This window comes from Cynocephalus volans, chromosome 1 (genome assembly GCF_027409185.1).
Source record: "Cynocephalus volans isolate mCynVol1 chromosome 1, mCynVol1.pri, whole genome shotgun sequence".
NCBI lineage: Eukaryota > Metazoa > Chordata > Mammalia > Dermoptera > Cynocephalidae > Cynocephalus > Cynocephalus volans.
Genome location: NC_084460.1, coordinates 198,278,797 through 198,292,845, shown reverse-complemented (window position 1 = coordinate 198,292,845; position 14,049 = coordinate 198,278,797). Strand labels below are relative to the sequence as shown.

The following is a 14,049-nucleotide window of genomic DNA, read 5'->3' as shown; positions in this document are numbered from 1 at the left end:
ACCAAAAACCTGACATTAACCAAAACAATGTGCGAACATTCTAACCTGATAAGGCATCCTACCAAATATTAAGATTCTAAGGTTAAGCTATATTAAGATGCTTTTTACTTTAATTATGAAATAATCTAAACCTTAGAAAAATATGGAGAGAACAAAAATTTCATTTAACCCAGTAACCAACACTCAAACCAGTGGAGCAGAATAGAGAACCCAGAAATAACCCCTCAGGCTTACAGCCATCTGATATTTGACAAAGGGAACAAAAACATACATTGGAGAAAAGACTGCCTCTTCAATAAATGGTGCTGGGAAACTTAGATATTCATATGCCGAAGAATGAAACTAGACATGCACCTCTCACCACATACTAAAATTAACTCAAAATGGATTAAAGATGTAAGTATAAGACCTGAAATTGTAAAATTACTAAGGGAAAATATAGGTGAAACACTTCAGGAACTAGGTCTGGGCACAGACTTTATAAACATGAGCCTGAAAGCACAAGCAACAAAAGAAAAAATAAACAAATGGGACTATATCAAACTAAAAAGCTTCTGCACAGCAAGGGAAACAATCAACAGAGTGAAATGACAACCTACAGAGTGGGAGAAAATTTTTGCTAACTATGCATCCAACAAGGGACTAATATCCAGAATATACATGGAACTCAAGCAATTACATGGCAAAAAACCCACAAATAACCCAATTAATAAATGGGCAAGGAACTGAATAGACATTTACAAATGGCCAACAGGTACATGAAAAAATGCTCAACATCACTAGTCATCAGGGAAATGCAAATTAAAACCACATTGAGATATCATCTCACCCCAGTTAGACTGGCCATAATCAAAAAGAATGAGGGCCGAACCCGTGGCTCACTCAGGAGAGTGCGACACTGGAAGCATGGGGGCGCTGGGAGCTCCGAGGCCGCGGGTTCAGATCCTATCTAGGGATGGCCGGTGTGCTCACTGGCTGAGCGCAGTGCAGATGGCAACCGAGCCAAGGGTTGCAATCCCCTTACCTGTCACAAAAAAAAAAAAAAAAGAATGAGAATAACGAATGCTTGCAAGGATTGAAGAGACAGGAACGCTCCTACACTGTTGGTGGGACTGTAAATTATGACAACCACTATGAAAACAGTATGGAGGCTTCTCAAACAACTACAGATACATCCTCCATATAATCCAGCAATCACACTTCTGGGTATATACCCAAAGGAATGGAAATCATCATGTTGAAAGGATACCTACACTCCCATGTTCATCGCAGCTCTGTTCACAATAGCCAAGATATGGAACTAACCTAAAAGTCCATCAATGGATGATTGGGTAAGGAAAATGTGGTATATATACACCATGGAATACTACTCTGCCATAAAAAAGAATGAAATGCTCCCATTTGCAACAACATAAATGAGCTTGGAGAAACTTATGTTGAGTGAAATAAGCAAAGCACAGAGGGATAAATCCCATATGTACCCTCTCATAAGTGGGAGCTAAGAGATAAAGAAGAAAGGAAAGAAAGACCACAGTTGTGTGTTGGACTTGCAGAGGGAGAGAACATACCTAGGGATACAAAGTGGAGTGGGGAAAGGGGGATGGGGAGGGAGGTCGGGTATCACTGAGGGGATAATTGGGTGGGGGACATGGGGTATAATCACAATTTGTGGTAATGGACATGCTGCTAGTATGGATCTGGCCATTAAATCTTAGGCACAAATGGTGACAATTTGCTTTGTATCCCATGAATATTCATAACCAATAAAAACAAAACATTAAAAATATATATATATTTTAACACTGTCATAACTCTTCATATCCTTTACTATTTTTTTATTAAATAAAACAATATGAATACAGTTGAAACCTTTCTCTCTTTCCCCAGTCCCATTACCTCTCTCTTCCTAGAAGTAACCACTATCCTTAGCATACCCTCTTTGTTGTTGCACTCTCATTTCATAGGTCATAGCCAAACAAAATAGAGTATTATTTTGCATTTCAAATTTATGGAGTTAGGTATTTAAACAAGAGAGTCTACAGTACATTTTGTAGTACAAACAAGAAAGCATCACCTAAATACCATGTTCATGGAATAGTCCCTATGTGATGAAATGATAAAGTGCTATTACTTTGCTACTGCAAAATTACCCTGCTCCTTTCAAAGACAGAGAGGCACCAGGTGAGTGCTTCTTTACAGAGGAATGCCAGACAAGAGAATATAGATGTATTACAAATGTATGAAACAATCTTACCAAAGAGGGTAGAAAAAAAGAGCTGACATAAATAACTATGGCAATGAATAGATTCTGTAAGACTAAGGCAAAAGGAACTGCACATAAGCACTATAATCTATTTAATATCAACTTGCTTCCCATGGGGGTACACTGTCATACATGTATACAGGAATCAAACAACTAAGTAAATGGACAGCAGATGGTGGGAGCCAGGATTCACACTGTTGGTATGGGAATTTATAGATAAGCAAGGAGAGGAAGCTAGAATGATCCATGTGATAATGGATTAGAGTTGGAAACAGTATAAACTCATGTTTAACATATAAATACAGATGGTTACATACAAAAATATTTATAGATATGTGTATAAGCACAATTTAGTATATAAACATATATTTCTTTTTTCCGTCAGCTGAGAGAGCCTAAAAGAAGTGACACCCCGGGAGAAATGAGCACACTGAACACCCAGATCTTGGTATCTAATACCATTCTCCAATAAAAGGAATCAGACCCCTCAGAGAAATGGCTGATTCTAGGCCTGGGACAGGAAATATACAAAATGAGCCTGGAGCATTCTATAGTGCCACAAAGTAAGAAAGTACCCAACACACACATGCACACGCACACACACATGCATACACAGATGGCATATATCAAAGGGGCACAGGAGACAAGTGAAACAGCTCTCAATGGCTAAAGCTAAAACAATTTGAGTAAATTAATAAAATAATAAATAAGATCTGCCATGCAGAAGAATCCCTATAAATTATGTAGATATTCCATCCACCCTAAAGGAAGGGTAGCATAACTCCCCAACCTTTAATTGTGAACTATACACATGACTTCCTTCCAAAGATCACTGTATGAAAAGGGAGGAAACAAAGAGTAACTTTGCAATGGCAAAACCTAACATGACTGCAGCCAAATGATCATGGTCAACATCAACAATCATAAATCATGTGATAAAAGTGACACTTTATCTCTGTGATCTTCCTCTCGAAAACCCATAATTCCAGTCTAATCATGAAAAAAACATCCAACAAATTCCAGTACTGGAGCATCCTATAATACACCTGACCAGTACTCCTCAAAACTTCAAAGTCATCAAAAACAAGGAAAGTCTGCCACAGCCAAGAGGAGCCAAAGGTGACATGACAACCAAATGTAATGTGGTATCCTGAATGGGATTCTAGAACAAAAAAAGGACATTAGGTAAAAACTAAGGAAATGTGAATATACTGTGGACTTTAGTTAACAATATGTATCAGTATTGGTTAATTGTAACAAATACAACATACTAATGAAAGATGTTAATGGGAAACTGAAGGGGGTATTAGATATAAAGAAACACATAAAGATGAAAAGATATAAAGAAAGTCTTTCTAACTATTCTAGCATTCTCCCAATAGCATAGACTGCTTTACAAAGTAACATAACACCAGGATTAACAGGGTATAAAGAAGGAATTCTGAACTGGAAAGCTGGATAAAACCTCCACAGCTCTTTTCCTTTTCATATGTGGGATAATTTTACATTTGGAAGCAAAATCTGAAGTATCAAGAATTATTGAAATGCTTCCAAATCAAGCAATAATTAAAAGTCTTATACTATCTAATTTGTTTGTATACTATTCTGAATCTAGAAAAATAGTCATCTATAGAAGATAATATGTTACCTTTGTAATCAGAATATCTGATTAACATTCATTCTCCATATATCAACAATGGGTTCATTATATTTATTTATAAATACACACATTTATATTTATTATACTTATATGATTTTACATTTGTTTGTTTGTTTGTTTTTCTTCTTCTGACCGGTAAGGGGATCGTAACCCTCGGCATGGTGTCGTCCGCACCACGCTCAGCCAGTGAGCGCACCAGCCATCCCTATATAGGATCTGAACCCACTGCCTCAGCACTACCGGCGCCACACTCTCCGGAGTGAGCCACGGGCTGGCCCATATGATTTTAGGTTTTAACGGCACAATGCTCTAGTACAATGATTTTCAATGAAGAGTGAATTAAATTAACCAAAGCTTATTGCCTCAGGGGAAAATACAGACAATTACAACAGGTGACTAGGTTAAGCCATGAATGGCAAAAAGTGACTGTGATAAGAAAAAACAGATAGAAAGGCAACAGGCACCTAAAACAATCCCAAAAGATCATTCATCACAAAGACCATTTCCATCTGTACAAAATTCACTATGCCATGACGTCAAACCACCCTTCTAGGTTTCAGGGTTCAAAACACTAGAGCAAGATGATCTAAATTCGAAGACTTTTTTGACACTGAGTGAATCCACGTATTTAAGAAAGCCAACTTAGCAAGTGAGACAGTAGAGAAGAACAAAGAGGCAATTTAGTGTCGTGTTTAAGAATATATGTTTTATAATTAAACTGCCTGGGCTGATTTGCATGCAGCTTTGCTTTTTACTAGACATGTAACCTCAGGAAAGTTTCTTAACTCCTCTCTTCCTTAGTTTCTTCACCTGTAAGATGTGGATAATAATAGTCCTTACTTGAGAGGGATGCTGTGAGGACGAAATGAGATAATCTAGGTAAAATTCTTAGCACAGTACCTGATACACAGTGATGTTAGCTATTATTATCTCAAAAATCCTTCACTATCAAACTATTTGCTTTGTTATGTACACAATTCATAACAGGCACCTATGTGGCCCACCAAACTTTCAGAACACCACAGGACCTCAAATCAGATGACAAAGACAGGCTTGGGCACAGTGTCCACAACTCAAAAAAGTCTGTTCCCCAAAAGTTCACCTTTTAGTCAGTGGAACACATTTCCCCACATGCACAATTGAAACAGGCAGTGGTTACGTTACTACTCTCCCAGGTGAAAGATGTAAGTAGGCAGGCCTGAACATCTAGCTGTGATCTGTACCACTGCTCTGCTGGGGAAGGCATTCTATGGTACCTGGGAAGAAAAGAACACAGTGACCCTGGAGGACATCTTCCCCTGCCATTGTAGCAGCTTGGAAAATATACCTTTTACTCAAGGACTTCAAGAACCTATTTTGTGCTGTACCAAGCACATCATAGCACTTGCTGTATCAACACTAAGAAATACTATCCAAAATGCACATAAAGATTTTTTAAATAAAAATGTAGGGATTTGTTTTTATTTCAAAGCCTGAAAATGCTTTGGGTGATGATTTTTTAAAAGCAGGACATTCTGTGATTGACACTGTGAGAGACCAGAATAAGCCACCCCCAAATAAACCTTTTTGGCATAAGGCTTGTTTTGAGCTACAGGCAATTAAAAAGCAGATGCAGGGGGCCAGCCCCGTGGCTCACTCGGGTGAGTGCGGTGCTGTTAACCAGGCCGCCGGTGCACTCAGCCGAGGATTGCGATCCCCTTACCGTCAAAGAAAAAAAAAAAAGCAGATGCAGGAAAGCAAAGCTCTGTGCCCTCCCTTTGTTTGCCTAAAAGCAGCACATAGATTTACAAAGACAAAAGGTATCCTGCTCCTCTCTCTACCAGGGAGAACAAAGGTTAACCACTGAAAACAACTTTAGACCCTTATCTGTCTGGAGACAGCACCAGAGGAATCTACATTAACAAGCTTCACTAACTATCCTGTATGGGCCATTCATTTTCCTTCTCACTAGCGGCCTCCCTTGGAGATTCAAAATCCTTTTCCTTTGTCTTGTCTCTTCTCTGACAATTTACTGTTCTTTGTTGAAGAACCATATAAACTAGAATTTAAAGCCACCTCTTTGCAAATTTCTCATTCCCTAGGTTTCGCCCATGTATATATGAAATATACATACATGTTAATAAACTTCTGGGGGTTTTATTCTTGTTAATCTGTCTTTTGTTACAGGTGTCCCTTCCAACTAAGAACTTATGAGGGCTGAAGAAAAAATTATTTTCCCTTCCCTACAGCATTATCTCTTAATACAAAGGTTCAATTTCTCCCTAATAATTAAGAACATGGCAATAAAAATTATACTCTATATAAGCCAATTCAGTTACTTTATGAATAATTATGTCTTTTTAATGAAATCTTTAAATAGTCACTACCAAGTACATTAACTACTCTGTCTTCTCCATGGATCTATATATTCTGCCTACTCCTTACTCAAGTAATACTGGGCAGTAACACTATCTAAAATTATACAGGATCAAAAAAAAGGTGAGGGAGAAGAATTTAGGAAATTTACAAAGTCAATTAGGAAGTGAGATGTTGAGGTCCCTACATTTTTTAAAGTTAGCTATACACATTTACACTACACATATATAAACCAAAATCCTGGTTTCCCAACACCATTCTTCAGTAATGGAATCAGAGCTCCTCAGAGAAATGGTTGGCTCCAGGGCTGGGCAGGGAAAGAACATGAGTCTGGAACATCTTATACCAAAAAGTAAGGAAGTGCCCAAAGAATGATGGGGTCATGAAAAAAAACGCAGGAGCCAGATTGAACGGGGTCCCACAGGCCAAAATGGGTATATTACGGCACCAAAATAAATAATGATAATAACAAATTATAACCCTTTGAATGAAGTAAGAATCCATGAGTTCATAGTAAAATAAACAAATGATTAAATAAATGGGGGAAGGAGGTACACAAAAATTCTTCCTCGCTGTAGAAAGTCAAAAAATACACATAAAAGATGGAATTAGAAAAATCACCATTTGCCAATCATCGTAATAATAATTGATTTAGGCAAGAATCATCAAAGAATGCTAAACCAGTGGATGAAAGTTTTAGAAGTAACATGATATTCAAATAGTCTCAGACTATATCCCCACAAAATAAAATTTACAATGAAGGAACCTGGCAGACACCACCTTAACCAGACTGATCAAAGTTACCACATATTGGGACTCTTCCTGGCGTGATGCACTGAGATGACTCAGTTCTGTAATTTTCCTGCCAAAAGGCACAACCTAAATCTAATCCGTGAGAAAACATCAGACAAAGCCAACTGAGGGGCATTCTGAAAAACAATTAGCCTGTGCTATGCAAAATTGTCAATGTGATGAAATACCACAAAAGACTCCGAAAGTGTTTCAGATTAAAGGAATTGAATGCATCGTGTGACCTCAGATTTTCTTTTGTTATAAAAGACCTTATTGGTACAATTAAAATCTCAACAAGGACTATAAATCAGATAATAGCATTGACTCAATGTCCAGTTCCCGATTTTGATCATTGTACTATGGTTGTCTCAGAGAAACAGAATTCCTTGTGTTTAGGAAATACACACTGAAATATTTAGGGGAAATGGGGAATTACATCAGCAATATATTTCTAAATGGTTCAGAAAGAAAAAAAATACGGGGTTGGGGAGGTAAGAAGAGTGAGAGAGGGAAAGGGAAAAGAGTGAGTGAGAGGAATAAAACAAATATAACAAAACATTAACATTTGGGGAATCTGTGTGAAGAGCAGCCAGGAATTCCCTGTCCTGTCTTTTCAGCTTTTCTGTGAGTATGAAATTACATCAAAGTAAAAAAATTAAGCTGGACATAAACTGATACATTTGTCAAAACTCATGGAAATATACATTAGGATCTATATATTGTACCATATATAAATTATACTTCAGTTAAAATAATAAAAGCTTATTCTAGATGTTTCATCAAACATTGATGATAGGAGCACTTCGGTAATAAAAACAGAGGTGAGAAACCCGTCAAGGTCTTATCAAAACGAAGACTAACTTCATGCCTCCTTTAAGTTCAAAATGATAAACCAGCACCATTAGTCTGGTGGTTGCTTCTGTGACCACAATGGTTTCCTGGCTGTATGGGTCTCTGCTACCTTCCTGCCACACTCCCCAGGAAGCACCCTATATGCTCAGCTGGGCAATACAATTAGCTACACTACACTCCCTTGTTAATCAACCTCCAAATACATAAGCCCACTACAAGCAAACCTAGACCTTACTTTTTATATTTTAATTAAAAAAAAAGAAAAGCAGCAGCAGAAGCCAAGCATGATGGTAGCAAACCCTGATGAGAGCACACTCCCTTGGGGGAGGCACTTCTGCAGATGCCGAGGAGCTAGCCTAGCACTGGTTTAGCACCTAGATTAGCATCTTTCAAAGAACTTTTGTGTTTTTAAAGATTATTATTAATGCCATAGTCAACTATTTTTTTTTTAATACTTAACAAAACAAAATGAGTATAACGTCTCATACCTTGCTTTAGAAATCCTATAAATTCCTTTACGGTTTGATCCAAATTAACTCCATGATACACTACGGGTTTGAAATTGCGATGCTCAAATGAACGAATGAGGCGAACTGTAATGGTCACTTCTTCAGCGGCCATGTGAGGAAATTCCTGCAGCAAGAAACATGAGAAGACTCTAAATGAAACCCACTCACAACTATCTACAAGCCACTAGCCTGCATTCCTACCTTCCGCTTTCTGGCACCCAGCCCATCTCTTCCATGCCGTATGGTTACTAACAGAGTCCCCAAATGGAAGCCAGATTCCTGGGCACCCAGAAGGCTCCCAAGGTTACTCCCACCGATCCCCTGTGTTCCTGGACAGCTCTATCACAGTCAAAGATGCTCTGACTGGCAAAAAAATGACAGGGCACAGAAGATAAACAGAAGTGACACAGATAGGGGTGTGTGCACATGTATACAGGGTGGCCAAACACAGATACATGGCAGACACACAACTGCTTTGGATCATCCATGCCAATGGGCTCCCCGACTGGCCCTCACATGTAAGTACATTTGCATTAGACTCAACTGTCAACAGACAGCATTTCAGTCTTAGGAATGCTGCCAAATTTCTGGACTGATTTAATTGTACGCCATGGTGTTAGACCCAAATTTTGCATTATTAAAGTGGAGTATATACATTTCATCCTACAACTATGTACTAGTCCTATGTGTCTGGTGTTAATGTCATCTCATTTAATTCCTTCACCAAACCATGAGGTATTATGCTTATTTTAAAGATGAGGAAATAGCCCCAGAGAGACTGCATAAATTGCCCAAGGTCATAAAGCTGGTAAATAATGGAGCCAAGATTCAAGCATCAATTTAATTCCAAAGTCTACACTCTCTAATCTACAGTATGCATCACTTAACGATCAAGATACGTTCTAAGAAATGCATCATCAAGTGATCTCATCATTGTGCAAACATCGTAGGTACCTACACACACCTAGTTGGTATAGCCTACTACACACCTAGGCTATATGTATAGCCATTATAATTTCATGGGACCACTGCTGTATACACAGCCCATCACTGACTAACACGTCATTATGCAGCATGATGGTAGTATTAGAAAAAACCCCAAATTATTTCATCAAAAACAATATGCAAAGTTGCCAATGTTTTAAAGATAAAAGCATGGTATAGTTCTATCAAGTAGTAACTACTTCATGCTACTTTCAACTTTGCATGTAACTCTCAACCATAACATACAATAAGTGCTAAGTATTAAGAAAAAATACCTGTAATACTAGAAAATGGAAGAAAAGATATTCAACCTCACTAATAATCAGGAAAATTCAAAATAACAATGAGATATATCACTTATTAAACTAACAAATTAAAGTCTGACAATACCTAGTGTTGGCAAGGGTACAGAACAATAAGAACCTAATCAGTGAAGGTGGGCACCCAAAGGGCGCTACTTTTGGAGATAATATTTAGTAAAGCTGAGGATATACATACCTTCAGATCCAACAATTTCATTCATAGGTAGGTACACTAGGGAATCTCTCATGTATATGCACAAGGAGAACTGCAAAAGAACATTAATATAAGCATGGTTTGTTATTTGCAAAAACTGGAAACAACTAACTGTCCATTGACAGGAAAATGGATAAGTAAATGATGGCATACTCATACAATGGAACATTATAAGCAGTAAAAATGAGTGGACTAGAACTACATATCTCATTATGGATGAGTCTCTGAAATATTACGCTGATTGAACAAAAGCAAGTTGCAGAAGAATCAGAGTATACTACCATTTATACGAAGTTCATAAACATAATTTTTTATTACATTTAAAAGGAGATAATTGTTATCTCTAAGGCAGAGGAAGAATTATGCAATTGAGGGAAGGTACACAGGGGATTCAATTATACTGGTAGCATTTTATGTCATAAACAGGATGTTAGGTATATGGATATTATTATTATTATTATTATTATTCATGCCTTTTAGTATGTCTGAAATATTTCAAAATATACATAAACACGTCATATTAATTTGGCCTGACAACTCTCTCTGAACCATAGCATGCTCATACAACTATTTTACTAAGTTTGAGAGAATAAACAGTATATTGTGTGTGAGAAGCAAAGGGTCCAGCTGTTTTAATACATAAAAATAATTTGGAGTTATAATTAGCATACTGTTTGTAATTAATTTCTTTTTACATCTGGTTTACGATGCTACCCAGAAAATCTGATCTTAGAATTTAACAAATAATAGCAGTTCAGTAAACATCTGTAAAATTAAAATTGTAAATATATCGAGGTACATAAAAAGAATAGCTCTTAAGAAAGTGATATTATAAAAGCTTTCTGTTATTTTAGAAGCAGTGTTAACAGACTTGTTAAAGCTATGACCACGTCTCCCTCCTCTCACTTCCTTCCCAAAACAACAAAAAAGTCCTTCAAACACACCAAGATGGATACATCCACACCCACAAATGCTGGGAAGCCCTATAATTCAGTCCGAGGCCCCAAAGAGCTTAGAGCTGGACAGATTTTGCTTAAATATCAACTCTACCTCTTAGCCACAACTATCTGAAACGTAAAATGAGGACAATTCTTTAAAAAGTTGTTAACCAACTAGTTAGCTCAGTCGGTTAGAGCACAGTGTTATGATGCCAAGGTCAAGAGTTCAGATCCCTGTACCAGCCAGCAGCCAAAAAAAAAAAAAAAAATCCTTAAAAAGTTGTACTACGCATTTTTAAGAAATTAACATGTTAAACACTTAAGACAGTACCTGGTACATAGGCGGATCTCAATAAAAAGTAGCTGCTTTTATCATTATTATTCTACCTAGGACTAAATAGGTTTAGGCATAAAGATAACTCGTATAAGCAGCAGATAAAGATAGTAAATTCCCAGATGCAATGAAATGAATCATATAAATGGTGCCACCAAGAAGACCAGGCAGGCTGGCACATGTAAGCTGTATTAGTCCACTTACGTTGCTTATAACAAAATACCTGAAACTGGGTGATTTATAAAGAAAAACGACATTTACTGCTTATAGTTTCTGAGGCTGGGAAGTCCAAAGTCCATCTGGTGGTGGCGACAGTGACCCAGGGGTCTCACATGCAAGATGGTGGAAGCAGAGAGAGCAGAGAGAGACTCTCCTCTTCTTTTAAAGCCCTCAGAACCACACCCTTGACCACCATTTTTAATCCATTCACTAGGCATGGTCCTACAATCCAATCACCTCTTCAAGGCTCCACCTTTCAATTACCGTAATAGGATTTCCCACCCTCTTAACAGTCACAGCGGGGGCCAAGTTTCTAATACATAAAACTTCGGGGACACAATTCAAGCTTCAATGAGTTTTGGGGGGACACAATTCATCCCACTACATAAGCCTTATGAAACTGTTTTATAATTGTAGGTTTGTTTTTATCACTCAATAAAAAGCTGCCAGATGCTGTACTTACACAGTTAAAGTTTTCAATTTAAAACTTCAAATTTGAGCGCAAACATAACACCAAAGTCAAGGGCTCGGATCCCAGTCCCAGCCAGCTGCCCCCAAAATACCTAAATAAATAAAACTCCAAACTTGCATTAATATCTAATTTTGGTCAACAGTATATTATGTTCCTCAATATTTTTTGTAGTTTATACTCAGTAATTAAACAACAACTACAGTCAAAAGGAAACCATTATTTAATTTGCCTTAAGGATTCTGAGAAATACAGCTTATTAGTTTAGGGAGGCTGATACAATGAAGAGGCAGCTTAGAATGCTAATATTACAGATCATAAAATCCAACATTTTTCCCAGAAGGTTTGACCTACTTAAAAAATGAATCTGATGAAGTTTAAGAGACATTTGCAAGGACAGAAAAATCAACAACAATAAATTTAGGGATAAATTAACAAACAATATTCAAGAACATAAAAAAAAGATTTAAATAAATGGCAGACCATGTTCTTAACTACAAAGGTTCAAAGTTGTAAAGAAATCAATTTTCCCTAGATTAATCTATAAATTGAATAAAATCCCAATCAAAACATAAAAGAACCGTTTGGAGAACTTGACACAAATATTTCTGAAATCCATCTGGAAGAATTTGTGAGTTTCATCAGCAAAGTCATAAAAGAAGAAAAAGAAAAGAGGCCCATGACATCAATTATTAAAACACATTATAAAACAATAGTCATGCATGAGTAAATTTGTATACTTTCCTTTCATAATTTTACAAAATCCAATAACAAAAATTTTAATGAAAAATCAAGCTGTAGTAATGTAAACTGTGATACTGGAGCCAGGAATAGATGGATAAATCAGTGGAAGATAATAGAAACTCAGAAACAGACTCAAGATTACGGAGAATTTAGTATAAGATAAAAGTGGCATTTCAAATTAGTGGGGAAGAGAGTGTATTTAATAAATGGCAATGGGAAAACTGGTCAGACATTAGGGAGAAAGTAATGCTGGATTCTTAGCTCACTCCTTATACAAAAATAAACTGTTCATGGAACAAATACTTAAATTTCACTGTAAAATTGTGGGGAGGCACCAGAAAAATAGGTGCTTATTTTTATAATCTTAAAGTAGGAAAGGCTCTGAGCAAATAGAAAGCAGCAACCATCAAGGAAAAGGTTGACAGGTGGAACAACATAAAAATGTGAGAAAAGACCAATATCCTAATGGAAACATGAGTAAAGGTAATTAACAGGCAATTAGCTAAATTTTATTTTATTTTATTTACTTAATTTTTTGCTAAATTTTCTTTTAAAAGTCAATAATTTGAAAAGATCAACTTCATTTCTAACTAAAGAACTGCAATATCAATTTTACCATCAAACTGGTAAAATTAAAAAATAAAAATAAAAAACTGGCCAAATCAATGTCGGCAAGGATATGGAGAAATATTTGTGTATAGTATTGGTAAGAACATAAAATGGTACAGCCTTTCTGGAAGTGAGTGGGGCAATCCACATCAAAATTTTTAATTTGCCTACCCTTTTTTTTTTTTTTTTTGGTGGGGGGGGGCTGGCTGGTACAGGGATCCGAACGCTTGACCTTGGTGTTCCAACACCATCCTCTAACCAACTGAACTAACCAGCCAGGCCCCGCCCACCCTTTCATGTGCCAATTTCTCTTCCAATAATTCTCCCTGAGAGGGTAATCACATCAAATATTTTTTAAATCCATGAGTGCATAAGGATACTTTTTTAAAAAGCTAATGAGTCATTCTGGAGGCTAACAGGGCACTGATTTGTTTTTCTGAAAATTAGCTAATGAAAGGGGAGAAAGGGCAGAAATGAGAAAAATATCAAATACTTCATCTTTCCTTTCTTGAACAGACTGTATTTCAGGGTTATCAAATAGCTGATGAAGAAAAGTTCTCCTTTATAGAAGAATTACAGCTAAAAAGTATTGAAAGAATGATAGAATTTAAAAACCATCACTACTATACCTGTCAGAATGGCTAAAATAAAACATAGTGATAACCCCAAATTTGGGTGAGGATGTGAAAAAATTAGATCTCTCATTCATTGTTGGTGGGAATGTAAAATGGTATAGCCACTCTGGAAAAGAATGTAGCAGTTCTTTTTTTTCTTTTTCGTGACCGGCACTCAGCCAGTGAGTGCA

At 36.8% G+C, this 14,049-nt stretch overlaps 1 protein-coding gene across 3 annotated transcripts in view; it reads right to left on the bottom strand.

Moving 5' to 3' along the window:
• C1H2orf76 (chromosome 1 C2orf76 homolog) overlaps positions 1-14,049 on the bottom strand; it is a 65,654-nt gene that overhangs the window by 27,911 nt on the left and 23,694 nt on the right. For all 3 annotated transcript variants that reach the window (XM_063113717.1, XM_063113707.1, XM_063113726.1), the window contains exons 2-3: positions 9,914-9,983; positions 8,411-8,555 (exon numbers count right to left, since the gene is read on the bottom strand). In XM_063113717.1, coding sequence (XP_062969787.1) covers positions 8,411-8,555; positions 9,914-9,934 — 166 coding nt within the window. In that variant the 5' untranslated portion in view covers positions 9,935-9,983. The remainder of the gene's footprint in view (positions 1-8,410; positions 8,556-9,913; positions 9,984-14,049) is intronic.